Source organism: Electrona antarctica, assembly GCF_951216825.1.
Source record: "Electrona antarctica genome assembly, chromosome: 6".
Taxonomy (NCBI): Eukaryota; Metazoa; Chordata; class Actinopteri; order Myctophiformes; family Myctophidae; genus Electrona; species Electrona antarctica.
In genome coordinates this window covers 44,680,880-44,708,233 of record NC_136811.1, presented here as the reverse complement: position 1 = coordinate 44,708,233, position 27,354 = coordinate 44,680,880, and the positions used below count along the sequence as shown (strand labels likewise).

At 42.3% G+C, this 27,354-nt stretch overlaps 1 protein-coding gene across 1 annotated transcript; it reads left to right on the top strand.

The window, feature by feature from the left end:
• Window positions 1–9,206: 9,206 nt before the first annotated feature.
• On the top strand, window positions 9,207–14,698 carry tent5aa (terminal nucleotidyltransferase 5Aa). Its single transcript, XM_079504432.1, has 3 exons — window positions 9,207–10,318; window positions 10,828–12,746; window positions 12,813–14,698. Exons 1-2 carry the CDS (start codon window positions 9,890–9,892, stop codon window positions 11,605–11,607), a joined length of 1,209 nt encoding a protein of 402 aa, XP_079360558.1. The 5' UTR covers window positions 9,207–9,889; the 3' UTR covers window positions 11,608–12,746; window positions 12,813–14,698.
• The last annotated feature ends 12,656 nt before the right edge of the window (window positions 14,699–27,354 follow it).

The window sequence follows — 27,354 nt, the reverse complement described above, 5'->3', positions numbered from 1 at the left end:
CCTGGCTCAATTCTATTTTATTAGTCTGTTCTAGATTACAACAATGGTTGGAATTGTCGTAGGAGGAAGAAGGAAAGGGAAATTTAGTTTATTTTGTCACTTTTAGTTATTGTAATATCTCGGTGTCTGAACTCTGTCACTTTGGAAAATGAGATTCTCTTTGCACATAATTAACATAACTTTCATCTCCCTTTCCACTCACTTTATCTGCCTTGCATTAGTGAGCAGCCATTATCGAGTCTTAACCTCTGATTAAGTACAATGGCCGTGCTCTGAAGAGGGAGCGTAGTGATTTAGGCTTTTTATTAGCTGTAATTGCAGGTAGAGCATCGCATCAAGAGTCAGAGAGAGGCAGCCCATGGGGGAAATATTAGTAAGCCATTAGGCTCCATTAGCCAGTGAGGAGAGTCACCACGCGTTTGCTGCTTTACATCTAATGGTAATGAAGCACACAGACAAAATTAGCTGAAAACTACAACGGGCCCATTTATTTTAACTTAACAATATTGTGTAAAAGTACAGTAGTGTAATGTAATGCCATCTTGCTGCACTGTTTGCTAATGAAGTATTCAATCAGTCAATCAATCAATGTGAAGCGGCAAACACAAATGTTGCACTTAATTTAATTCTATGCTGCTTTAACGATGTTACTGTACTTTTGAGTATTATACGGCATACTGTAGGCAAATCATTTCTGGATGCCTGCTGCATAAGGAGGAACAATGACCATTTTGAATGGCTGCGGTGTGCTTTCACTGAGGCACATGGTAGCCAGTAATGGTGATGATGGAGCAGAGACACATTTAAGGAAGGTACACTCTTCATGTGGAGAGCGGAAGATAAATGCCTGGCCCCCTGCCTTACTGCCAGGCAGATGGGAAAGTCATAGGGCTGTTGTCCAGACTGAAGATACCTCTAGGATTAATTTGTTTATGGGGGGAAAAAAAGACACGTTTAGGCACTCTATGGAATACATCTTGCATTCCCAAACTGCTTTGACGAAGCAGCCTTGCCAGGCACAACCAAGACATGCCAGTCTAAATCAGCGTTTGTCCAGCCTTTCAAAGCAGAAGACAGGCTTAGTTGTTCGCTCACTCGGCAGGTTCAATTGACAATATCATTCACTGTCATCTAAAGAAGTAAATGTCTTTTAAATCAGTAATCCTTCTGTCATAAAAGTTATGGCTGAGGTCAGATCAGGCATGCTCACCAGGGGACAACCTCCTTCAGAATGGAAATGTGATGATCTTTCTCTGTTCAGTTTCAGAATGCTATACCTTTGCCATGTTTTTGAGTGGTGTAAACCACTCCTACGACTGGCTTTGTTAGTTTACGTGTCTGTCTGTCTGTCTGTACCAAAAAAATGAGCATGGTGCATTGTGATTGGCCGGAATGAGACATTATGTCAGACCACAGCTGATCAGTCTGTATAAGACCTTACACCACTCAGTTCACACGGGTGTGATTTTTTTATTATGCCAGTACTTATCTCACCGTCATTATATCAGTTTTGAACACTTAAAACTGACGTGTGTGTGTGTGTGTGTGTGTGTGTGTGTGTGTGTGTGTGTGTGTGTGTGTGTGTGTGTGTGTGTGTGTGTGTGTGTGTGTGTGTGTGTGTGTGTGTGTGTGTGTGTGTGTGTGTGTGTGTGTGTGTGTGTGTGTGTGTGTGTGTGTGTGTGTGTGACAATGGGGCCATTTAATTAGATTACCGTATATCTAGAGTCTAGACAATTTTACGTATAATGTAAATCTTTTCCTCAGTAGAGACGGGAAACTGAGGACAGAGAGAGGTGGAAAGACAGGCGACACCACTTAAGTTAAGTTTGAATAACTTCCTGTGGCAACAAATGTATATTTCAGTTTGACTAACCCCTCACTTTTTCTCAATAGAGAGCATCACAGATTGACCCAAAGAGCAGCTCTCATAAGTCCATACTTAAGAGTTATTCATACACTTCTCAGCCCTGAACCCTCTCCTGTGGCTCAAAGCCCCTTCCGGCAGCTTAGTTTCTCTTCATAGCCATAGTCGGAGAGGTGTAGAGTACAGACTTGCCCTCTCAATCCCATTTAGTGGACATGGAGCCAGTTAGCCACAGATTACCTGACTGCTCCACAATCGTCACTCAGTTGGCTACTGTACAAAGACCATTGGGTCCACCTAAAAAGGCTTTACTCTATGAGCGTGCTCAGAACGTGCCCGTCTACTGTATTTTCAGATGTCTGCTGACGTCTTCTTGTCTACTCTGGGCTGTGCTGTTGATCTGACAGACTAAGGGCCATGTGTTTCTCGGCGAGGATCTGGCAAGGAACCATATTATTGAGAATAGAGCTTTGTGTCTCTCTTTCTGAGCAGGTGCCAAACCCAGGGGTGTGATGACAACTTGAGACGTTTGTGCGGGGTGTGATTTGCATTTCTGAAGTAAGAAATAAAGTATTCTGTTATTAATATAATACTTTATAATGCAAGACCATGACTCCCACGTTCTTATCTGTTATATTAATTGTCATGAAGGCAAAAGTACACAACACACAATTTCATTTCATATTTTATTTATTTAAGTTTCATATTTGTTCAGCCTATGGTGTAGACTGCTTTATAATTTTATCCTTGATTTAGGAGTCTCCTACAAGCCAGTTCAAATAAGATATAATAAATCTCTAGTTTTACCATGACTCCACTCATCGCTTGAATGCCACATACATCGCTGAATGCGGAATTACGCAGGAGCTCAATTACAGTTACTTTGGAGCCACTGGGGATTAAGCTGTTTGAATACCACGTATACCTATGGATGTTTGCCAGAGTGACCTTAAGAGGTCCATGTGGATGAGAGACTATGATTCTATTAGGTTGGATTCAGGGTGTGGCAATTATCTCAGGAACAGCACATACAGTACGGTGCTGCCGAAAGGTCTGCTGCACCTATTACTCCCCAAAGTGTTTCAGCAGCACTTTCCTTCTTTGGTGTCACTTGGCCCACGGGCTGTCAGGCAGATCTCAAACACCCCATAATAAAGGAAGATGAGGGATTACAAGCGGCATGAGATGGGCTTCTCTATCTCCCAGTGAAACGTAGCCCTGAACATTAACCAGCAAAAACGGCTTGAGTGCAAGTCCCCTCAAACATGCAAGCACACAACTACACAGTCATTGTAATAAGTTAAGAAAACAACCATCCGCATTCAAGTCTCTTCTCGTTCTGTTTATTTCCTATCCAGCAGTGACCCTATATAAACCCATTTTACATTTCCTTCATGCTAGAGCGATTCCCCATATTTTTGTGACTGGGGGTCAGAACCAATCGACTGAAAATGACTGGAAATCCCATTCTTTTCCTTGGAGCTTCTGATCCACCACCAAAACTAACTATGCCGTCAGCACTGGGAATATCGCTCCGACAGGACAAACTAATCCAACCCACCTGGAAATCCAGTTATAGCAGTGAAGAGAGGAAGAGGAGGAGGGCGGGTGGGGAGAAAGAGCCTGATGGAAGAGTTGGACAGTGAAGGAGAGGAATGGAGGGGGTGATATGTTCTTTATATTCAGGTTTTGTCATCATACAAAGTTTCAGGAGCAATGCCACCTTGAGAGCCAACATTATTTAACCTATTAAAAATAGTACACTTAAGGTCATCATTACTAGGGCAAGTGATGAGGGATCTCTGAGGTCGTTTGGATACAGGCACCATTATTGTTTCAGCCGACATTTTAGTGTCCCAGCCCAATACTCAATGTGTCGTCTAGATAGTTCATCTTATTTACTTCTTGAGATCACTCAGCCAAAAGAAAAGGATGAGCATAGGCGCTTGACAATCACGTCTCGCCTCTGATTCAGTGTTGCTTGCTTCACACTAAGCTGAGGATTGTCAGTTGTTTGTCACTGCCTTGAAGTCTTCTCCCATCACAATTAGACTACAGTTTTGCCTACATTCTATTTATTAACAGCAGTATTTTGTTGTTTTCCCCCACTTGCTCTAATGCGCACACACTCATGACGATAAATCCTCTTGTTTTGGACCATAATAATGACTGAACTGACTCCATGCTCTCCTGTTTAAGTGAGGTCACCAGAGAAAGGTCAGGCTCGCTGGATTGCTCCTAATGAAATAGAAATTCTAATCACGGCACTGGAGCACCCACCCTAGACCCCGACGTCTCCCGTGGGTAATGCCATTCAGGGCATGGAGAGAGACAAAAGCCCATGCATCTCATCCCAGACATTAACACAGTTGTAATTAGAAAGCGGTGAGGAAGATTGAGCAGTCCAATGCTGTTTTCAGATTCTTGTCTCCGTCACGTCATTAGCTGGCCTGCATAAAATGCGTCATTGCCATGGGAGAAATTGGCAAGAATGTTGAGCCAAAATCAAAAGTGAACTGGTCAATGCAAGTTCAGGGTTTTTTTTTGGTAGGGGGTGGGTGACAGTGAACAGGGAGACAGAAATGGTATACGAGAGAGAAGGGATAACATAGGCCTCGGTCGGATTCAAACCCAGTCTGCTGCAATAAGTATTTATGTGGAAGAATACTTATTTATTCTTGCTCGCTGAGCCTCCGGTGCATCGCAAGGCTGAAGATACAGTATGTACAAACTGGGGGGGGGGGGGGGGGGGCTTCATGGCAGATAAATCTATCTCAGTTGACTGGCACTGAATATAATATGTCCCACAGGTCTCTTGTTTGAATTTATTGGGCTGAACTGTCCAGAAGAGTGTTCAGTAACCCCAGACTGTGTGTTGTAAAAGATGAGTTTATTAGTAGGTGATGGCAAGAGTCCTTTTCCCCATGCAGCTGAGCTCTCCAATCTCAGCTCTCTGCAGGAAATGCAGCTCGAAAGCTTTTGGAAAGGCAGCAAATACTAATTGTTTTCAAATGATGGAAATTGCTAGACATAATTGAATATAGCCCATCTGATAGGAGAGAAAGCCATACACTAGGACTCGGGAGACAAAAACAATGCATGGCTCTCAATAGCCACAAATCAATTAAAGTCTTCAATTATGATGGGTGATGATTAATGAGATGTGTGGAGATAGTTCCAATAACTGGGGAATACATGACTGTTCAGTGAATGAATGATATATACTGCCTGTCTCTATGACAATCACTTTGATTTAGCACTGGAGAGCTATATGGCTAGAGCACCGGCGTCAGTGCACTGCTGTGGGACCGACCGTCTGTCGTTCAGAGCTACCTTAGCTCCGCACCTGGGAAACACATTGACAATGTTGCTCCAGGTCCATTTAGGCAAACTTATATAGTTCCACATATATTTCCAGATGTGTGGTGTTCTGTTTCAGAGATTTGTGACCAATGTGTCAGATGTCCACCAATCAAAAAGCTTAACTTTGAGCAAGACAAATTTGTAAGAAATTACATAAAATGTATCTTCTGCAAAAATACTGATATCAGGCAACTATAGGCTCATTAAGTAGCCACACCCCGGGTTCGAGTCCCGTTCCTGACGGTCTTTGCTGTCTTTCCACATCTCCCCCTCTTTCCTGTCCATCTCTACTATAAAACTATATTATCTATATATATGTAGCAGTGGCTCAGAGCCTCAGCCTGATGGCCTCAAAAGTCTAATATCTCCCCCAGTCCATAGGAATACACCTTTGGTCTAGTGGTTAAGATGTTGGACTTTCACATGGGAAACCTGAGTTCGAATCCCAGGCGTTATATATATATACTGATATCAATTTAGAGGGACTTTACCACTTACTTGTTCATGCTGCTGTTGTATTATTTTTGGATTAATGTAACTTATATTGTACTTCTGAGCCATGGGCCTCAGGAACTGGTTTGAATTTAACTTGAGTCATAATGTATCATTGAACACGTTAAATAAAAACAACAGACAAACAAGGGACTAAATTATTTTCGCTCCTATGCCACCAAAATGTGGAACACCCTACCAACTGTCATTAAGACATGCGAATCCCTTGACTCCTTCAAAACCGCTCTCAAAGGGCACCTACGGATGGCTGCAATTCGAAACTGGCCCCCGTAAAATCTGAATCCCCCCCCACCGCCCCCCCCTTTTCCCCCTCACTGTATATATTTCTTTTCCCTTTTTACCTCCTTTATGATGAATTCCTGTTCTGTCTATAGAAGTGTCTATTTGTACGTCTCTAAATGTTTTGATGATTTGAACATGGTGGACCCTATTGGAAACAAGTGTAATGCTTAATTGGGTCGTCCACTCACAGTTAACAGCCTTTGTATTGAGTTTGTGCTTGAAATGTACTGTAATTCTGCAAACTGTTAATAAATTCTTCAATCAATCAATCAATCAATCATCACACATCATCATACATCATCTCATTCTGGCCAATCACAATTTGTGTCCTCACTTTTGTCTCCAATGTTTTCCCACCACTGATGATGCTATTGAAACAACATGGCAACAGGAATACGCTGCTATAGGCTCTCCTGTAGAGGGAGTGCGCACAGTGCAGGCAGAGAGCTCCCACATGCAGGCTCTCAGAGGCTATAAGGCTGTGCCACAGACCAAATGGGATAATCTGGCTTTGCAGAGCTGGGGCAGCTGTAGTGACGCAGGGCTTTGCGTTGCTTGATGGATCCTCCATGACAGCTGCCCCATGCAGCCTGACATGGCTGTGCTGACCCTCCACCCCTTTAGTTTCCTCTTCCAAGTGACCCCATGGCTTTTCACATCCCTCTTTAGCCTTTCGATCTTTGTTGCTGATCAAGCTGTTGGGACTGGGAGTAGGCTATACGAATGCTAATAGATTATTGCATAATTCCTATTTCATTTAGTCTGATTATTCAGCACAAATGAATCTTTAAGAAACAGTTCTAGTCTATCATTGATCTATTAGCAGATATTTTACTTCCCACTATAGATCTGTGTAGGTTGTTATCTTTCTTACATTGACACATTCAGTCCCTTCCAGACCCACCTAATTGGATGGCCTGGGATAAATATAATGTTGGGATTATTTAAGGTGTGTTTGGGGATATTAAATGCAAATAAATGTGGTTTCTCTGCCTGGGGGTGTTTTAAAAAAATGACATTGTCAAGTAATTTCTATTTCCCTTTACTGCACAGTAAAAATCCTGAGAGTTAATAAAACTCTTGAGTGTACAAATGGAACCAAATCGATCCGGGTCCATGTTGTTCCATTTGTACTAGGGATATACCGATGACACATTTTGGGCGATATTGATATGAATTGCTTGTTAGGGCCGATAACCGATATAACCAATGTTGATATGATTTCATTCTGTATTAAAAAATCAAACCCGTGTGAAGTGAAGGGTGCTCTTATCATCGTACATCATCATTCTCCATTCATTGTCAATGGGAATTCTTTGTGTAGGACAAAAATAGCCAATTTGTCATCTACATATTGTCAATGGCATTTAATGTTTGTGTTAACACAAAAATAGCCAATTTGCTCAGACAGATGTAAATTCTCCATTCATTGTCAATGACATTTCATGTTTGTGTTAGGACAAGAATCGACACTATAGCTGAATATAGGAGGGGCTAGCGCCCCTCAAAAATTATAATAATTTTGTCCATTCTGAAAAACACTATAAACACTGAATTTGAAAAAAGCAAGGCCTACACTAAACATGCACCGTTATTTAAATTTTGGCCCATACCACAACATAAGCAGCTTGAATGTATTTTTATTTAAAAATGTTCCAACTTGTTGACTATTTGAAAGCTTCCCCATGCAGAAAACACTGATAACATTTGCAGCCTTCATCATCACAAAAGGCTTTTTCATTCTTTTTTATTTATTTTTCAACATAATTACTATAAAAAATTAAATATCTGCTAAAACAGAAATATTATTTTGAGATCGATTCGATACCGATATTGCATTTTAAGGTCAATATAGGCCGATACCGATGTGATGACCGATGAATTGCCCATCCCTAATTTGTACACTCGGAGTAAGGAATGAAATAAGTGTCTGAGCATGCGGGCTCTCTCTACTCTGTCTGAGATGCTGAGTGAATGGCATTACAGTTTGCCCATCCATTACGCTGCCTCCGCACCGCTGTCATCACCACAGGCTGGCTGACGACGTGCATTTGTGTCTGCTTTCTCACACTCAGCTGGGAGCACGTCGTACACTCCCACAGGGAGCAGTTGGGAGGGACGGGGGTTCTAAATGAGCCTATATTTGTATTCACAAAAGGATTTCACTAATATATATTTGGGCCAATATTTGTATTGTCAGAAGTCATAGTACACATGGTGGGCAGCCTAAATATTCATTGTATTCGTTGAAGAGACGAGGAAATAAAACCTATACACACTTATGGAGACCAGGGTCACCTTAAGGTTACCAGGGTCAAGGGAAATAGACATCAAATAGCCGATCTACAAGCTCACTAAGTGAGGCGTTGAGATCTGCTATGTCACCTGTATTATGTAATTCCCAGAAGACTCTTAGTCTGAGGTCCATGTGGTTAAGTGGTCGGCTGGTGACTGGTCACTGAATGTAGGCTAGGTAAGAAGTTAGAAACCCCTGCCCTTAGAGGTTAATATGGAGTCTGGGGGTAACTAACAAGCTTATGAGATAACAGGGAAGATAGTTATCTGTGTTTTTTACATCACTAAATGTTTCCTGGACAAATCCTTGGGGGATATGACAAAACTGCCTACAGATTTGAGGCATCAGTGTAACATCTACTAGAATTGTCATAGATACTAGTGCAACATAATCCAGAATCCACACACTTTCCAGCCATCCCACAGGGGGCGACATGGTAACGTCATAATTTAGTTTTGGCCGGCATTGATATCAGTTGCACTTGTTGATGACACTCAAAGCAATTGTAAAGAAGGAAAGATAATGCTTTGGGAAGGATAGGTCTAAGGTTAAGGTTTTGCATCTAACTCCATATTCCTATTGGGCAATACAATACAAATGCATTATTTAATGGTAGCCTAATTGAAAGCTTAATTAACGTGTAGCCTATTACTATTAGCCTAATATTTAATATGTTTGTATAAATAGCCAACACATGCAGTGGAGACAGTAAAGAAGGCTAATGGTTTACCAACCATGCTGCAATATGCAGTGGCCACTGGCTAGTAGCTACTTACCCTCATTGAAAGGATAAGAGAGGGGCGTGGTGAATTACGGCTGACATTTCTAGCCTAAAGACCTGCCTATTGCAGAAGAACGGAGCATGTCCAGTGGACAGGTAACGGTTAATTCAGAGCATTTGACCAAGTATTTAAATAAACAGATAGTGGCAAACAACTTGGATTTCTTGGCCACGAACAAGTTTATTAACTGGATTTTATGTCTTGCTAAACGAAGAAGAAATGTAGGAGTCGTGCGTTAAAATCCTCAAGAGATTCCTTAGAGAGTTGTTCATGGGCGAGAAGGTGCCAAGTGCGACTCGGGGCTCTTGAGCAGCGTATTCATGCAAATTCATAAAATCATAGGCGTGCCTTTGGGCGATGGAGTCACGGCCGGAAAGGCAAGCCCGCTGGAACATCAACGATCTTCAAAGAGGCGCTCAGACACATTAGCAGTGCCACCAGAGGAAATGCTTCACGCGTTTTAAAAGCAAGGCGAAGCAAGAGAAAGTAAAGGCACGTTTCACCGCGACTCCTCAACGGCCACTCAGATCCACTTCTGCGCGTCTCTCCCGCTGGACCAAATTACGCAGCGCATCGCAGCAGCATTCACCATTTTGCCTTAACAGTTACTTTTATCCTTTTTCCCCCTAATTTTTTTTCCTTCTTCAATCAGTTTACAGTCGCGGATGAAATTGACATCGCACAACTTTGTCAATTCTGTGCTTGAAGTCGCGACATTTGCAGTTTTACTCTCTTGAGAGACTTGTTCAAATATCCTACCTTCGCAGTTACTGTTAATTAATTTCCACAATGTCAGAGGACGACAGTAGCTCCACGACCGGCTCTGTGTCCGATACTGAAGCCAGTAATGTCCTAAGCGTCCTTAACTGGCAGCAAGTGCAGCGCCTTGATGCTATCCTTACGGAGACCATCCCCATCCATGGCCGGGGGAACTTCCCCACTCTGCAAATGAAGCCCCGGCAAATCGTCAAAGTGGTTCGAAGTCGCATGGAAGAGAAGAAGATTCACGTCAGGGACGTGCGGTTAAATGGCTCTGCGGCCAGCCACATTCTCCACGGGGATAGCGGACTGGGGTATAAGGACCTGGACCTAATATTCTGCGCAGATATGAAAGGAGAAAGTGATTTTCAGACTGTAAAGGACATCGTTTTGCACTGTCTCCTGGATTTCTTACCTGACTGTGTGAATAAAGAGAAAATATCGCTATTAACGTTAAAGGTACGTCATCCAAACTTGACAACATTTTCCATTTAATTTTTTTTGTATTAGTCTTGTTACATTTTATATAGATTTGCGCACAATTCGTATTTAGAGGCCATTACGCACGGCTTGAAACGCAATTAGATTAGTTAAGTTGATAGTAAAATGTTGATTTTCTGTTGTTAAGAGGATTGAGTTAAACCAATTTACAAGGGATCCAGTTCTCAGCCACCTAGATCCTATATTCTAGGCTAGGGCAAGAAGCCTTTCATGTCTACTGGGGGTCAATATCCTAGCACTGCCCATTGAAGAATTCTACGTTAACTCATCTTGTAAAGTTATATATATATATATATATATATATATATATATATATATATATATATATATAATCTATTAGAGATGAAAAATGTGTAATTTATGAAACTATTTTATCTATATGGACTAAACATGGGCTAAATATTCTCCATCTTTCTGTTTTTCTCCTGTTGTCTCACACACACACACACACACACACACACACACAGGAAGCATATGTGCAGAAGATGGTGAAGGTGTGCAACGATTCTGACCGCTGGAGCCTCATCTCACTCTCCAACAACCGGGGGAAAAACGTGGAGTTGAAGTTCGTGGACTCTCTCCGGCGGCAGTTTGAATTCAGTGTGGACTCCTTCCAGATCAAGCTGGACTCCCTTCTGTTGTTCTACGAGTGCTCGGAGAACCCCATGGCTGAGACCTTTCACCCGACCATCATGGGCGAGAGTGTGTACGGGGACTTCGGCGAAGCCCTGGACCACTTGCGCCACAAGGTCATCTGCACGCGGAACCCAGAGGAGATCCGCGGCGGTGGTCTGCTGAAGTACTGCCACCTGCTCGTGAGGGGCTTCCGCGCGGACAATGAGCCCGAGATGAAGTTACTGCAGCGCTACATGTGCTCACGTTTCTTCATCGACTTCTCTGACATTTGCGAGCAGCAGCGCAAGCTGGAGGCTTACCTTCAGAACCACTTTGTGGGCCTGGAGGACCGCAAGTATGACTACCTGATGACCCTCTACTCGGTGGTCAACGAGAGCACGGTGTGCCTGATGGGACACGAGAGGCGGCAGACTCTGGGCCTGATAGCCATGCTGGCGGTGCGTGTGCTGGCAGAGCAGAACGTCATCCCCAATGTGGCCAACGTTACTTGTTACTACCAACCTGCCCCTTATGTAGCAGATGGCAACTTCAGCAACTACTACATAGCCCAGGTACAGCCAGTGTTTGCTTGTCAGCAGCCTACCTACTCCACCTGGTTGCCCTGTAACTGAGCCAGTGCTGAGAGAAGTAGGAGGGAGAGAGTTTGGTTTGGAGCTGAGTTGCTCAGTCACTCACTCCAATTTGTCCAGTTTTGCAGCTGAAAGTATACAGGTTCCCCATCTTAATGTTTTGCATCAAAGCTTGTGTTTTCGTTCATACGTTGAGTATGAAGGGTACAAAGGTATAGTTGGCTCTGAGTTCATTTAAGGTCAGTTTTTTAAATCAGAACAGAAGAGTTACTGTGAAGACCTAATTCTTTTCTCTCAGGCCAATGCTACCTGAATGCCCCCCCCCCCTCCCCCCAGCCAAGTTTGGCAAAGGCTATTGGGCAATGTGGAATACTGGCTTGATGCAAAACGGTGATGGCCATTAAAGCAAGCAGCAGAACTTTCACTGACACTTTCCTAGACTGATCGATTCTGTCAAGAACTGATTAGCCAGCATGTTTCAATGGCAGACCAAATAAATGGCTGCATCAGTGCCCAGCAATTGACAGCTGCTACTGCTCTAAGAGAGGAAGAAGCACCCCCAGCTTTCTCAGGGGTGTATTGCTAGCATCCTCACACGCTCCAGATCGGAGTAACAATTGCGCGAGGGTCACAAATGAATAGCATAAATAGACTCTGCTTGATATCAGAGGAGCTGAGGGGAGAGTTCATTACCAGTTTGGATGGCACATTGGCATCCTAACTAGTATTTGGATATTATTGTGGTTGTTTACAGACCAAAGATTTTTGATTGTTTCTAGAAGTAACACCCTTTTTGACGGGGAAAACACTAACTTTATTTGTATATGTGAACATGTGTTTTAAGTGCCTAATGCCTCTCTGTAGGCAGAGAAAAAGAATTAGAAGGCCATTATCATTTTTGTGAATTCACCCCACTCTGTGTATAGCCAGGCACACAAGACAATAGCACCCCAGAGGCTTGTGAATGTATACGTGAAATCATGATTCATGCACAGTCAGTGTTGATGTACTTGGATGAAAAGGAATATCCTGCAGTTATTGTATTGATTTGAGAGGGAGCAGGGGGCTTAGTCACGCCCATGTAAAATATTCGATTGACAGGTTGTTGCAAGATTTGGGTTTACTTTGGAGATATTTTGGGAGCCCAAACTCATTATTACACTCTTACACAACCTGCAAAGGTATTAGCCTGTGCTCCTGCCATGTTAACAGAGGTATTAGCCTGTGCTCCTGCCATGTTAACAGAGGTATTAGCCTGTGCTCCTGCCATGTTAACAGTCAGATTGATATCGTTTTTTTTGTCTAGTCAAGAAGGCAGTGGATGTAGCGTGTCACATTTCAGGGATGACGAGAGGCTAAATCATGGAGTTTCATTCACACAGTTTCCTGTATAATTTGTATAGTAGACACAGTGGTGCTTCTCTTTTGCTCTTCATCTTTGTTCATTAAGCTCACGACAGACAGAGGAGAGACAGAGAGAGGGGAAAGACTGCATTCAGAGAGACAGACAGAGAGCTGGTGTGTGTTCCTGTGCTCCCTCGCAGAGTGATATTTGCCGAGACACCTCAGATGATGGGACGTTATTTGCTGTAGCACCCTAGCAGGGAATTCCGCAGCTGCTGCTGAAGAGGTTGAACTTCGCTGGGCTGTAGACGGGGTCGGCATGAGCCCTCCCAAAACGTTGTGCCATTTGACCTGCTGTTAGCGCCGATGTTTAATGAGGAATGTTGATGAGGAATGAAGTGTTGTACCGATGTTAGAGAAGACACTGAGCAACAGTGTGAGAGTAAGCAAAAAAGACACAGAAAGAGGGAGAGAGAGAGAGTGTGTGTGTGTGTGTGTGTGTGTGTGTGTGTGTGTGTGTGTGTGTGTGTGTGTGTGTGTGTGTGTGTGTGTGTGTGCGTGCGTGCGTGCACGTGTGTGCACGTGTGTGCACATGTGTGCGTGTGCGTGCGTGTGTGTTTGAGTGTGAGAAAAAGGAGGGTGGGTAAGAGAGAAATAAAAAGTCAACGGTGCAAGTGAGGAGGTTGAAATCCAGGAGAGAGAGAGTGAGTGGGCCTGGAGAGATGGGTGCAGCTGGTGATGGGGTTCTACCCCCAGGGCCAGCATGCTTTACTGTACAAACATTCTGTATTAAGATAAATTACATCACAACGGTCAATGCTGCAGGTCCTCCCGTTTTAGGGAAACCGGAACACTCCCAGTTTTAAGCATCTGGTTTAAGCAGTAGCTCTCTGAATGTTGGGAAATAGAAATTAATTGTATGTATTATTGACACCAGCTTTAGGAGATGTAAGTTGCAAAGAGATTTGCGAGGCTTGTGGGAATCACCTTTTTCCTCACTTCCAGACCTTTTAAAATTAACATACTGTATATACATATATATAGAGAGAGAGAGGGGGGAGAGAGAAAGAGAGAGATGACATACTTCACTTTTCCCACCCCTTTTAATTATTTAGCAAATTATACCGAAGCCTCTCGTCAAGATACCGCAGTAAAAGGGAATAGTAATGCAGAGATGGATACTGTTATATTATGTGAAAGGAAAGACATAGGCCCAGAATTCCATTGAATTCCATTCTGCATTGCCAAGGGGAATTCTCTCTTTGAAAAAGTATGTCTTCTCTTTATCTTTGCCTCTGATTATACTCTCAGAACTCCGCTCTGTTGATTTGCTATTCTGTTTTCTTTTTTCAACTGACTGTCCATTTTGACACTGTCCTGTGGATTTCGCAGGCAATGTATTGTCACTTAAACTCGGTGAAGTCTTAACTCATCTACATCCCTAGTCTGCCTGTCAGTTAGCAGATAATGTGGGTTACTGCATTGTCTCGTATGCATTGTCGCAAATGTCCATTTCTGTTCATGCAGTTGTTTAGTCATTTACAATCGAACATTGGAAAAAAAAAGAAAAGAAAAAAGAAAATGTCTCGTATGTATATTTTTTATGATTGTTATTTTTACAAATGTATCAAACACTGCAAATATTGCAGTGCTTTTGAATCTGTGATCAGGTTGCAAAGGATACGTTTTCAATAGCTTTTTGTTGTTGTTGCAGATTATTATATTATGTGTCCAATGGGTCGAAAGGCAAAGGCTGTTTTCATCAATAAAAGATAATCTGAAAACCAAACACATGAACTGAGCTGTTTTAAACTACATTAACCAGTGCACTACACTATTCTTTACACAACATTTACTCGAATCTCCTCCTCACAGGTATAAAACATCTGTCTAATAAGATATTATCCATTTGTTGCCTTAGTTATAGCTCACATTTGATGTGCCCATCAGGTCTAGTGACTTCAGACTTAATGTTTCACTGACGCCATAGCCATTCAGGCGCTTTCAAGCCATTTTTTCTCAGTGAGGCAAATCTTGTTGGTGACTGCCAGATCCAACCAGGGCCCGGCCAGAACCGGCACACTGCTGCCAGAAAGAGCTGTTGGTGAATGTGAAGGGATTTGCAGGCACCCAAAAAAGAGACTTTGACTCTTTTGTGAAGTGAATATGTTCTGCCTGCTCATCAAATTCTTTGTGTGAGCAACCCACTCCCCCTAGCCATACTGTATACCCATACAACCATACACCATTGCATTGACTAACGAGGGCCAGGGCCGGGGCAGGTGCAGTGCCAGTGAAAGGCCAGTGGTCTCATGGCTATCTGCCTGAAAGAGAGCTCTCCTCAGCAGGACTGTCTGTCACTGAAGTCATATGATATGACCCATTATTTTAGATCCAGAGGGACAGAGCAGTGGTAGGCAACCTTAGACACAGCATAGGAGAGGGCAATCACTGGCACACTGGCATAAGTGTGTGAGAGAGGATTTCTGGTTTAAATAAAATATATTTAAATGTTTTATTTTTTAAATTAAGTGCTGTATGCAAATTACATCATGCACATAATTCTACATTCATTCAAACTCCTAACTCAGGGGTTCTCAAAAAAAAAGATTGGCTGGGGAACGCCGGAAATGCTTTGGCCATGTCTAATTTCTTTATATTTTGATGTGGTTGGATAATGAAACGTATTGTTGATATGGAATGCTGACTATCAAGAAAATAAAAATGGTTGCAGACCCCATATAGAGCAAAATGCAGAGAATGAGTGGTGCAGTGTACGAGTGAGTCTTATAATTAGCAGCAATGACAAGCGTATTTACAGCTCATTAAACTGAGCTGTGAGATGAGTGATTGACAGGATGACATCATGTTACGGTGAAAGACAATCCACATGGCGGACAAAGCGGCCTCCTGGTCACCATTATGACCTGTACCCTAACTCTAACTTGAGTTTTAAACCATTCTGGACGGGAACCCGTTTTGGTGTTTTAACTAAGCATTATGTTATACTTTAGCTATTGGAAAATAGCAGATCTAGAAGCTCATAGCGCGCCACCGAGTGGCACGCTACGAGCTTGTAGGTCTGCTATTTTTGAAAAATCATGAAAATGTGGCACAAATCTTTGAATATATATTCTTTCAGAAGACATTTTTATTTATTTCGACGTCAGACCTAAATGTTAATCCCTAATTGCTTGGGAAAATACTTCCTGATGAAATGGTTCTCAAATTATTCTTTCTTTCTGTTTGTTGGCACGTCGTTAGAGTTACTGGCACAGTCACAACACAACTGATTACATCGTGATTGATCCAGAATTTCCAGAAAACATAAAGCGTAGGCCTAAATGTAGTCTGTCAATAGTGAATATGAGAATGAATATGAATATACACAGTCATCATCAACAGTGAATATGTGTACTTTCTATCAACACGTATGCTATCAACAATGAATTTGGGAATGAAAGTAAGTCACCCAACAGCTTAACAGGCATCTGTCAATGTTCTGTAACGTCCATGTGCAAGTGTGTCAGAGTCTAGCAGGACAGGAGTCAGTAATCCAAAAGAGCAGACAGTGTCAGAGTGAAAGCAGGAGTTCGTAATCCCAAAGAGACAAAATAGTTTCAGTCTAAGCTTTGATGTGGGGGTCAAGTTTGGTTTGGGTCAGGGAGCTGGGAGCATGCGATGGCTACTGGAACAAAGTTATGTTCAAGTCACTTTTTGGTGTGAAGAGGAGGGATGTAACTGATAATAAAATATATATAAAGTATATAAGTAATAATGGTTATAAAAACCTAAATGTAATAAAAGCGCATAATGTCATAAAAAATCACACCCGTGTGAACTGAGTGGTGCAAGGTCTTATATAGTCTGATCAGCTATGTCAGTCACGTCACACACTAACCATAGCAACCATGCTCGTTTTTTTGGTACGAACAAACACGGGAACACGGGTACACGGGTACAAAGCCAGTTGTTGGAGTGGTTTGCACCACTCAAAAATGAGTGCATAATATAATAACAGATTTCTGCCCATATATGGAGTTCTTTGTCAGGCATGTCCAAATATGGAGTCTATGCAGGTGTCAGAACATGCCCATATATGGAGTTTCTTGTCAGGCATGCCCAAATATGGAGTCTATGCAAATGTCAGAACATAATTGTGATGTCAGAACAGGCCAGCTCCATATATGGAGATATGGGGTGATCAGGTCCAGAGCCCGGGCAAAGGCGGTGGAACGCGCGTGTCGAATTTGAAGTCGGTGGGGCGAACAGTTCTCGAGTTACGTGGATTACAGACGATTTATAGTAGATAGGCCTAACGGATCATATTGTTGAGAAAAGTGTTATATCGTAATAATCAGTATCATGTCAGTATCATGGCCAGTATCATGCTCCATATCATGGTCAGTATCAGGCTCCATATCATGGTCAGTATCATGCTCCATATCATGTTCAGTATTATGTCAATATCATGTTCAGTAGCATGTTTGTATCAAGAATAGAGAAGAAGAGTAGTTGCAAAAGGAATAATACACTGCAATATACTGTAGGTGATAACCAAGAAACAGTGACATGGGCTCCAGTTTGCTACTGGGATTCTTGGTCTCACTGGCCAAGGTGAATCCCCGTGGTTTCATGCCAGTTAAAGCCACATTTTAATTATCTGTTTACTGAAGGAGTATATTGAATGGTTGGTTGCATAACTTGAAGACTCATTCATTCTTCAGCTCCCAGTTTCTCTAGCCGCGTACTAATGGCTTTTCCACTGCAACAGACTGGAGAGTGGCCGGGTCTACTTCATTCTGTCCTTACTCTCAATATGCTTCTCTTAAGACATTCTTTCCAGACAAACGTTCGAATAAACATGGGCTGTTTTCAGGGTGGCTTGACCAAACTGTCTGTTGCACCTGAGTTCGTTCTGTTCTGCTGAGTCTGAAAAGTGCTGCCAGTTAGAGATGTGACGTTCGTGAACGAGTCGGATCATTTGAACGGCTCTTTGAAAGGAACGGATCCCAGAGATCCGGCTCCCTTCAAAGAGCCATAAATCCCATCTCTACTGCCAGTCACCGTCGTGATTCATGACATGGCTTAGTTTCTGAATGAAGATTGTTGGATAATAATACTTTTATTTATAGAGCACGTATTACCGAAACACTACAAAGTGCTACATAAAAAAATTATAATAATACAAAACAGAAACATGACATGCAAAAAGTGCACAGTGGAATAAAAACATTAAGATAATCATCAATAAAATACATTTGTATTGATTAATTTCTCAATTCTAAGTCCCTTCACAAAATCTAGCAATGACACATAAGAACAGAACCCCTCAATTAGGCAAGGAAAGAATTCCTTGATGGGGAAAAAACATGAGGAAGAAACCTTGTTTCAGGGCGGAAAAGTGTGCAATGTGTGCCGAGTGGGCAATAAAGAAATGACTTTCATCAGGCATAATGCGGGCATTAATACATGTATAAAAAAGGAATTAAGAATACAACACCATAAAATGTGTGATAATATGTGCATAATAAACACATATGCATCAAAGATGTTTTCATCAGGACGGGGGACAATTATTTTAGCATTTAGCACACCTACCAGCTCAGTGGCCTTGGGGTTAGACTAGTGTTCACCCTGAGACTGGGAGGTCAGAGAACCAATCTCCGGCCGAGTCATATCAAAGACTATTAAAATAGAACCCAATGCCTCCCTGCTTGGCACTTAGCATCAAGGGCTGGATTCCAAGGCTACTTTACACCTAGAAAAGACAAAAGAATTAAGGGCCAGGCCATGAAGTGTCTTAAAGCAAATAAGGAAAAACTGAATAAATCCTAAAGAAAAGTAAAGTAAAGAAGCTTGAATAGGAATATGGTCTCTTCTCCTGTTTTTAATTAAAATACAATTTGGCGCCTACTGAGTGATAACATTGAGCATGCGAGTGTATGTGTACCTGACACCCCCTCCTCACCCCTTCCCACACACCCCCAATATTGAGCAGAGCTTGTAAACAAATTCCAGAGGGGAGAGTTTGTACAAACAGCAAGGGAGCGTTCATCATGCATGTGAACAGCCATAGGGGTTGGGAAGGGGTCAGAGTCAGAGCAACTGGCTGGTCATACACGGCCAGACGTACAGGGTCAAACATGACAATTACGTCATGTAATTTCAGCTGTTCGGCTCAAATTAACTCGACTTACAGTAACTAAAACAGTGGATAATACTTCAGATTGTCTCCTGATTAAATAGAACAGCATAAGGGTCAAGTGAAGTAAGAAATGCCCTGGATTTTGTTGTAACAGGTGTTACTACAATGTCCAATCATGGTCTATTGGTGTCATCTTCTGTTCCCCCCACACCAGTTTATATTCTTCACATGTACCAGTACCATAATACCAGTACAAAAGAAACCAGACACAGAGTTGCACAACAAAATAGGTCAATAGGCTAATGATAGGAGGAGGCACAGCCCATCATTCTGACGTCCCATTATTCCGACTACGTGGCTTTGTGTGCATGCAGCGTTATAGGGTTAGGGATAGGGTTAGTAATGGGGCGACTACGTGGCTTTGTGTGCATGCAGCGTTATAGGGTTAGGGATAGGGTTAGTAATGGGGCGACTACGTTGATGGATCTGGTAGATCTGCTACTTTGGTATTTTTGTGGACTGGTGTCAATATGTTTCCTTTTGGCCCAGACCGTGTTCATCTTGCCCTTTGACCATCGGTTTTATCATCAGCCTACTGCCTGTTTACTCTGGGTTGTTCTCCTTATCCTATTTATGTCATGTCACCATCCACAGGCCTAATCATCTCAGACCTATATTATCCGTTATATTATTATATCATATTATATTATGGGTTGCCTGACGCCAAGTTAAGATTTACTGTCTGCCTGTAGCCACAAAAGTTAGCTGGCATATTGAGAGGTCTATTTGGATAAACACTGCATGTATTTGACCTTGATGCCTAGTGAGAAAAGAGATAGCTGCTCAGGGAGCATTTCTCTCTGTAAAGAGTTCACAGCTAGCCGGGAAGAAATGTTATCTTCAGGTTGCCATAGCAACGCCAGCCTCAGTGCTTTCCCGGCCTATGGCCCTCCATGACGGAATTAAGGAAGCTGTCCCGATATCAGTCTCATCAGCTATGTGCTGGTCCAATGAGCAGTGCCAGTGTGGCATAGTGGAAATTAACTGTCTATTCAGCCAATGAAATGTGTATCAACAATACGTATTCTACAGTATTAATGCCTTTGAAATGAATTGTTCGTCAGAGAGACTACCCTGTGCCCTTTTGGTGGTACAGGGGAGAGTTATTTGGCTGTATGTGAGTATCATTCTGTCTCTCAGATCTGGAAAATGAATTAACTAAACCATAATTGTTCTGACTCGACAATCGTTCTTCTGGTGGACTCATCTTTTTAATTGTCTACTTAAGGTATTTTTCTAAAAGAGTATTTCCTGCTCAGATCAACTTTTGGAAGTTGTTATTTCTGCTTAAAGTAATCCTGTTAAAGCTAATTGTTAACTTGGTCATAGGCTCTCGGCCTAGTGTTGTGGTGCTGAGTATTTCTGTGTACTCTTTGAGTACTTTCTCTAAAGTATTTTTTATAGTTATAGCCCTGTGTAGCTCAGTAATTCAGTATTATACAGTCCTTTTCTATCCTTGGTGAATCATTAATTGTCCCTTCTGCATTTTATATGCAACTAATGGGTTTTATCTTCATTATAAATCCATCAAATTGGTCCTCTTCGAACCGGCTTTTTCTGAGTATAAGTCTAATTTATTTAATTAGCACCTCCGACAAAAGGAACCATCCCCCCATTTTCATTTTTTTCTGCCGGAAGAACAAAGTCCATAGTCATATTTTTGGAGCAGTGGTTTTGTCGATGCATGTTCAGTTCTGGAACCGATCCTCCCCATTTTTGGGAACATACAAGCCGCGGATCTGTGGACGAACGGACGAAGCATGAAGCTTGAACGGTCCTCCACAGATTTCACCCCCTCCCTCCTGGATCGTCTGTCCGTACGACGGTTCCTCTCCGGCTTCGGTGGACCCTGTCCGGGACCACCTCCGGCCTGCCTGATTCTCAGCTGCTTGCTTTTCTGAAGTTAAGTAATTTACCTTTCTGTAATCTTTCTTAGATTATACTGTTATTATAATTTATTGCCGTACATTCATGTCTGGGACTTAATCCCTGAACATGTCTCAGTCACATTACTCTTCCTCCACTTTAGATTTTCAGGATGTAGCGCAACCATGCATGGGCACAACATCCTCAGCCTTTATTTTACTTTCGACTTCTATTTCTTATCTATTTATAATATGTTTGCCTTCCTACATGTGGTTATCGTTTGCTTGATCCCCTTATTGATATATCGCTGTAGGAATCCATAGATATTACTTTTATAGTCTTCTTTCTCTCAAACCTCGGCCAGGGTGCGAGAGTAGAGTAGGTTCTTTTTTTACCGTAAAAAAGGTCTGTGATCCCTTTCACCATTTGATTACACATTTTTTCTTTTATCACCCCTTTTACATTGTACCTTATAGTAGTGTTCGGTTTTTATGACACTAAGGTTTTTAGAGTGTGTAGGCTCCTTATCTAAGGAATTTAGGGAGGAGAGCAACAGGCTCTCCTTCTCTCTCCCTCGGACTGAGTGCGTGTGCGTGCGTGTTAGAACGCATGGCTCCGTCTCTCTCTCTCTCCTTCTCTCCTTTTTCTCTACCTGCTCCTCTCTGTCTGTCTGCGTGCGTGTTCGTGCGTAGGTGTGTATATCACTGTCTTGTGTTTGTATGGATGGGTGTGTTGTCCCGTAGAACAGTTATTCTTCTTTTAATAGTTGAATGATGTGGGTGTGTGTGTAGCGTACCATTTGTTCTACGTCATCTTTATATATTGTACATAATTTTATTTGTATTTAGAGTGACTGAGTGAGTACGTTTGTCGTGTGGGCGGACATGTTGCTCTTGTCTATGTGTGTGCATGCGTTCGTGCGTGTGTGCGTGCATATGGGTTTGTCCATGTTCGTGCGTATGTGTGTGGGTGAAACACTTATTTTTGAAGAGTATGATATTAGGGATGCGTGACGACTATTTACTATTGATTTATTTATCTGTCAGGCTCCGTGTTCCGCCATTTATCATCATTTCATACACTTTATAATTGTCTAGTGGCCGTGCCATGGTTTTTCATTTTTACATAACACCCCTTCAACATTTGAATGCCCATTATCATGACAATTTATTATTGATTTCAACCAATCCCCTTATTGATTTCATTCATTTATTATTTTGTTATTATTTCATTTCATTTATTTTTTGAGTGGTGTCAACCATTCTTTCCCAAGACATTTTATTCCGGTTATTTTACATTTTTTTTGGCTTTTTTTTGGTTTGAACTTTTTGCTCTATCTCTCTGAGACCTGATGTGTACAAATCATGGTCAATTTCGGTCTATCTTGACCTTGGCTAACCTGCGTGTGGCGATTAGCTACGTCAAATAACACGCAGGGGACAGAGTACAAACGGGTTTTGTACTAGGCACCGGACTACATAGGAAGGGGTGTCTTGATTTCAGGTAAATCCCAGAGTGGTACAGACACCACTTGTCTGTATCCACTGCGCGATAGGCGCCCAGAAGCGTCCCATCCTATGCAGAACATGTAAACGAATCTTTGCCCCATTTTTGGGCAAACTTCGTCTATATACTTTGTTTTCTATTTGATATCTTTTTACGGATTCTCCCTGCCCTTTTCTTTAAGGTGCACATACATACGTAGAATGCTGAGTCTCTATCTTTTTATTTTTGACATACCTGTCTCTACGTAACCTCCCTCCATATAAATGTGAAATGCATGCGCTAGAGAACTCTGTCTCTCTGCGTATCCTCCCTCCATTTTACAACTGTGTAAATGCGTACGTAGAATGCTGGGTCTCTGTCTTTCTCTGTCTCCCTGTCTACCTACACGCCCTACTTTCACCATTGGCTGTGTAACATGCGCGGTTGGTAGATCAGTCATTTTCATTTTCATTTTTATTTTTTTAAAACAATACCCTGTTGATGTTTACCCTGTTGATGAATTGTTTATAATTGTTGTTTCATTTCATTCACCAGTTGTTTTTTGTCTTTCTGTTTTTATCTCACAGATACGGATCTCTGGTGGTTTCGGGGTGGGGAACAAACCCAGGACAGAGTAATCTAGAGGTCAACAAAAAGTGATGGAGAATAGAGTGAAGGAATGTGTTGTCGACCTCGAGATCCCTTTTCCCTTAAGTTTAGGGTTTGCCCCTAGACCCCGACCCACTCAGAACCGTTTAAAAAACAGTATTAGGCCCGACCCCCTAGAACAGTATAGGCCTTATGCCATCTGCCCATAGATTTCCCATCGGGAACAAATTAGAATTCCACTCATGTTTCACCATACACATAATTGTTTTCTGTTTTTCTTCCATGTTTTTCTTTACTAAGACACTGTATTTTGCTAAAACGCTGTTACCCCTCCCTACCTAGTATTAGGATTCATTTGATCATTCCTTCTCCCCTCAATTGATTAATATGGTATTTTGACTATTCATTTTCCAGATCCCAGATCTGCTTCATTATATAGATTATGTAAACTGAATTATCCCATCTTTGGACAATCTAAATTTCCTTCCATTAGGATTCATTATCCCACATCATCATATTTTTATTATTTTGGATTTGATTCATATTTTACCTCTGAATTTGGAATATCCCTCCATTGTAAACATTTAACCTTTATTATCCCCGAACCACCCCTTGACCTTACATTGAGATATTTAGAATAGGGACATCTTCCCCTTCCATTTCATTTTATTATTTTGTTTTCATCACCTTGAGTTTGACTTGATTAGGCATATATCCTCCCCTGAATAGACTTGATTCTATATTTGGCCTTCATGGTACTAATGGACTCGCCAGGAAGCGACAAGACATCATCAATTACCCTGTCCCCCCTTCTCCAAGCTCTGCTTGGTATAAGAACTGTTAGGTGCATCTCCGGCCGTTTTCTCCCGTTTGAATCACAGAGATCAAGTATCTGTCAATGAGAAAGTATAGGCTGAGATTGTCACCTATGGGTCACCTGTTATGTCACCCATCCTGGGGACGGGGCGAAGATTCGGCTCCGACAACGAGCAAAAGAAGAACCATCCAGTGTCTGCTCTGATGAGCTACAATGAACATTGTCAAACTCTGACACTAAACGTCGGCGTAGGAACGCTGCAACATTGATGAGTTCCTTGGGAACCCCGAAGACCGAAGACGAGGGAGAGAAAAGTCATTCTGTCTCTCTCCCACAGTACCATCTAAATAAGGAGTGATTGTTTGCCTAGTCTTAAGTCAAAACTATTTTTTATTTTTCATTGTTCCTGTTTCCAATCTGGTTCTATTCCCCTCCTGATCCTTAATATAGAGTGAATTTTATTTCTCATCTCCCAATTGACCCTTATATTATTTTAAATTTAATTCCCTGAAGATTGATTATTGATTATTGATCACATTTGACACTTCATCCACAAAAAGTGATGGAGTTGATGGATCTGGTAGATCTGCTACTTTGGTATTTTTGTGGACTGGTGTCAATATGTTTCCTTTTGGCCCAGACCGTGTTCATCTTGCCCTTTGACCATCGGTTTTATCATCAGCCTACTGCCTGTTTACTCTGGGTTGTTCTCCTTATCCTATTTATGTCATGTCACCATCCACAGGCCTAATCATCTCAGACCTATATTATCCGTTATATTATTATATCATATTATATTATGGGTTGCCTGACGCCAAGTTAAGATTTACTGTCTGCCTGTAGCCACAAAAGTTAGCTGGCATATTGAGAGGTCTATTTGGATAAACACTGCATGTATTTGACCTTGATGCCTAGTGAGAAAAGAGATAGCTGCTCAGGGAGCATTTCTCTCTGTAAAGAGTTCACAGCTAGCCGGGAAGAAATGTTATCTTCAGGTTGCCATAGCAACGCCAGCCTCAGTGCTTTCCCGGCCTATGGCCCTCCATGACGGAATTAAGGAAGCTGTCCCGATATCAGTCTCATCAGCTATGTGCTGGTCCAATGAGCAGTGCCAGCGTGGCATAGTGGAAATTAACTGTCTATTCAGCCAATGAAATGTGTATCAACAATACGTATTCTACAGTATTAATGCCTTTGAAATGAATTGTTCGTCAGAGAGACTACCCTGTGCCCTTTTGGTGGTACAGGGGAGAGTTATTTGGCTGTATGTGAGTATCATTCTGTCTCTCAGATCTGGAAAATGAATTAACTAAACCATAATTGTTCTGACTCGACAATCGTTCTTCTGGTGGACTCATCTTTTTAATTGTCTACTTAAGGTATTTTTCTAAAAGAGTATTTCCTGCTCAGATCAACTTTTGGAAGTTGTTATTTCTGCTTAAAGTAATCCTGTTAAAGCTAATTGTTAACTTGGTCATAGGCTCTCGGCCTAGTGTTGTGGTGCTGAGTATTTCTGTGTACTCTTTGAGTACTTTCTCTAAAGTATTTTTTATAGTTATAGCCCTGTGTAGCTCAGTAATTCAGTATTATACAGTCCTTTTCTATCCTTGGTGAATCATTAATTGTCCCTTCTGCATTTTATATGCAACTAATGGGTTTTATCTTCATTATAAATCCATCATACGTGGCTTTGTGTGCATGCAGCGTTATAGGGTTAGAGATAGGGTTAGTAATGGGGCGACTACGTGGCGTTGTGTGCATGCAGCGTTATAGGGTTAGGGATAGGGTTAGTAATGGGGCGACTACGTGGCTTTGTGTGCATGCAGCGTTATAGGGTTAGAGATAGGGTTAGTAATGGGGCGACTATGTGGCTTTGTGTGCATGCAGCGTTATAGGGTTAGGGATAGGGTTAGTAATGGGGCGACTACGTGGCTTTGTGTGCATGCAGCGTTATAGGGTTAGGGATAGGGTTAGTAATGGGGCGACTACGTGGCTTTGTGTGCATGCATAGGGTTAGGGATAGGGTTAGTAATGGGGCGACTACGTGGCTTTGTGTGCATGCAGCGTTATAGGGTTAGGGATAGGGTTAGTAATGGGGCGACTACGTGGCTTTGTGTGCATGCAGCGTTATAGGGTTAGGGATAGGGTTAGTAATGGGGCGACTACGTGGCTTTGTGTGCATGCAGCGTTATAGGGTTAGGGATAGGGTTAGTAATGGGGCGACTACGTGGCGTTGTGTGCATGCAGCGTTATAGGGTTAGGGATAGGGTTAGTAATGGGGCGACGGCACCAATGATAGCACGACAACAACAAGACTGTTGCCACTGATGTTTTGTCATTTATTCTGTTATGAGGTTATAACTTTGAATACAGAATCAATGGAGCTTCGTAGCAGAAGGAATATAGTATATATCACTGGAATGAAAGAACTGACGAGCGGCAAATTCTAATTATGGATGAGTGTTACTGGAAGGCAAGGTATTGACAAAGGAAACGGGGAGTATAGAGACAAAGCGGAACAGAGTAGACAAAAGGAAAGAGGAGTCTAGGGGGAGCGAGGGTAGAAAAGGTAAGAGGATGGAAAGATGGTGAAGGGAGGAGAGTGAGGAAAGATTATCCTCTTGTCTGTGGGATTAGTGTCATTAGGTTTAGCAGGTCTGTCTTACATAAGTAGACCATGCAGGCCAGGTAGGTCAGCACTCTTTCTCACTCAGTAACTAGGACAGACCAGAGCCATAGCTGATGGCTCCGGGGCAGATACCGTCCTATCTGCCTAGACAGACAGACAGACAGACAGGCAGGCAGGCAGGCAGGCAGACAGACAGACAGACAGACAGACAGACAGGCAGGCAGGCAGGCAGGCAGGCAGGCAGGCAGGCAGGCAGACAGACAGACAGACAGACAGACAGACAGACAGACAGACAGGTTTTATAGGTTTTTGAGTGGTGTAAACCACTCCTACAACTGGCTTTGTTAGTTTACGTGTTGTCCGTACCAACAAAAATGAGCATGGTTGCTATGGTCACCCAGTTCACACGGGTGTGATTTCAACTGGCTTTGTTAGTCTACGTGTCTGTTCGTACCAAAAAATGAGCATGGTGCATTGTGATTGGCCGGAATGAGACATTACGTCAGACCACAGTTGATCAGTCTATATAAGACCTTACACCACTCAGTTCACACGGGTGTGATTTTTATAGTCTACAAGAGTAGGTAGCTACATCTTTGTCAGCGTGTCTGTGTTTCCTGGTTGTAGAGAAAACGAGGCAGTGGTTGTATTGGTTTCTCGAGTGATGCCCGCATCTGCTTGATGGTGTTTATTGCTGACAAGTGATTATAGAATCTCTCCGTGTTGCACACCCAAAGTAAACAATGCTACGCCCAGCTCCAGCAGTAGGGATAGTGCATTTACAGTATGTGTGCGTGTGTGGTTTGCTGGCACAGACATAAATGGTCAAGA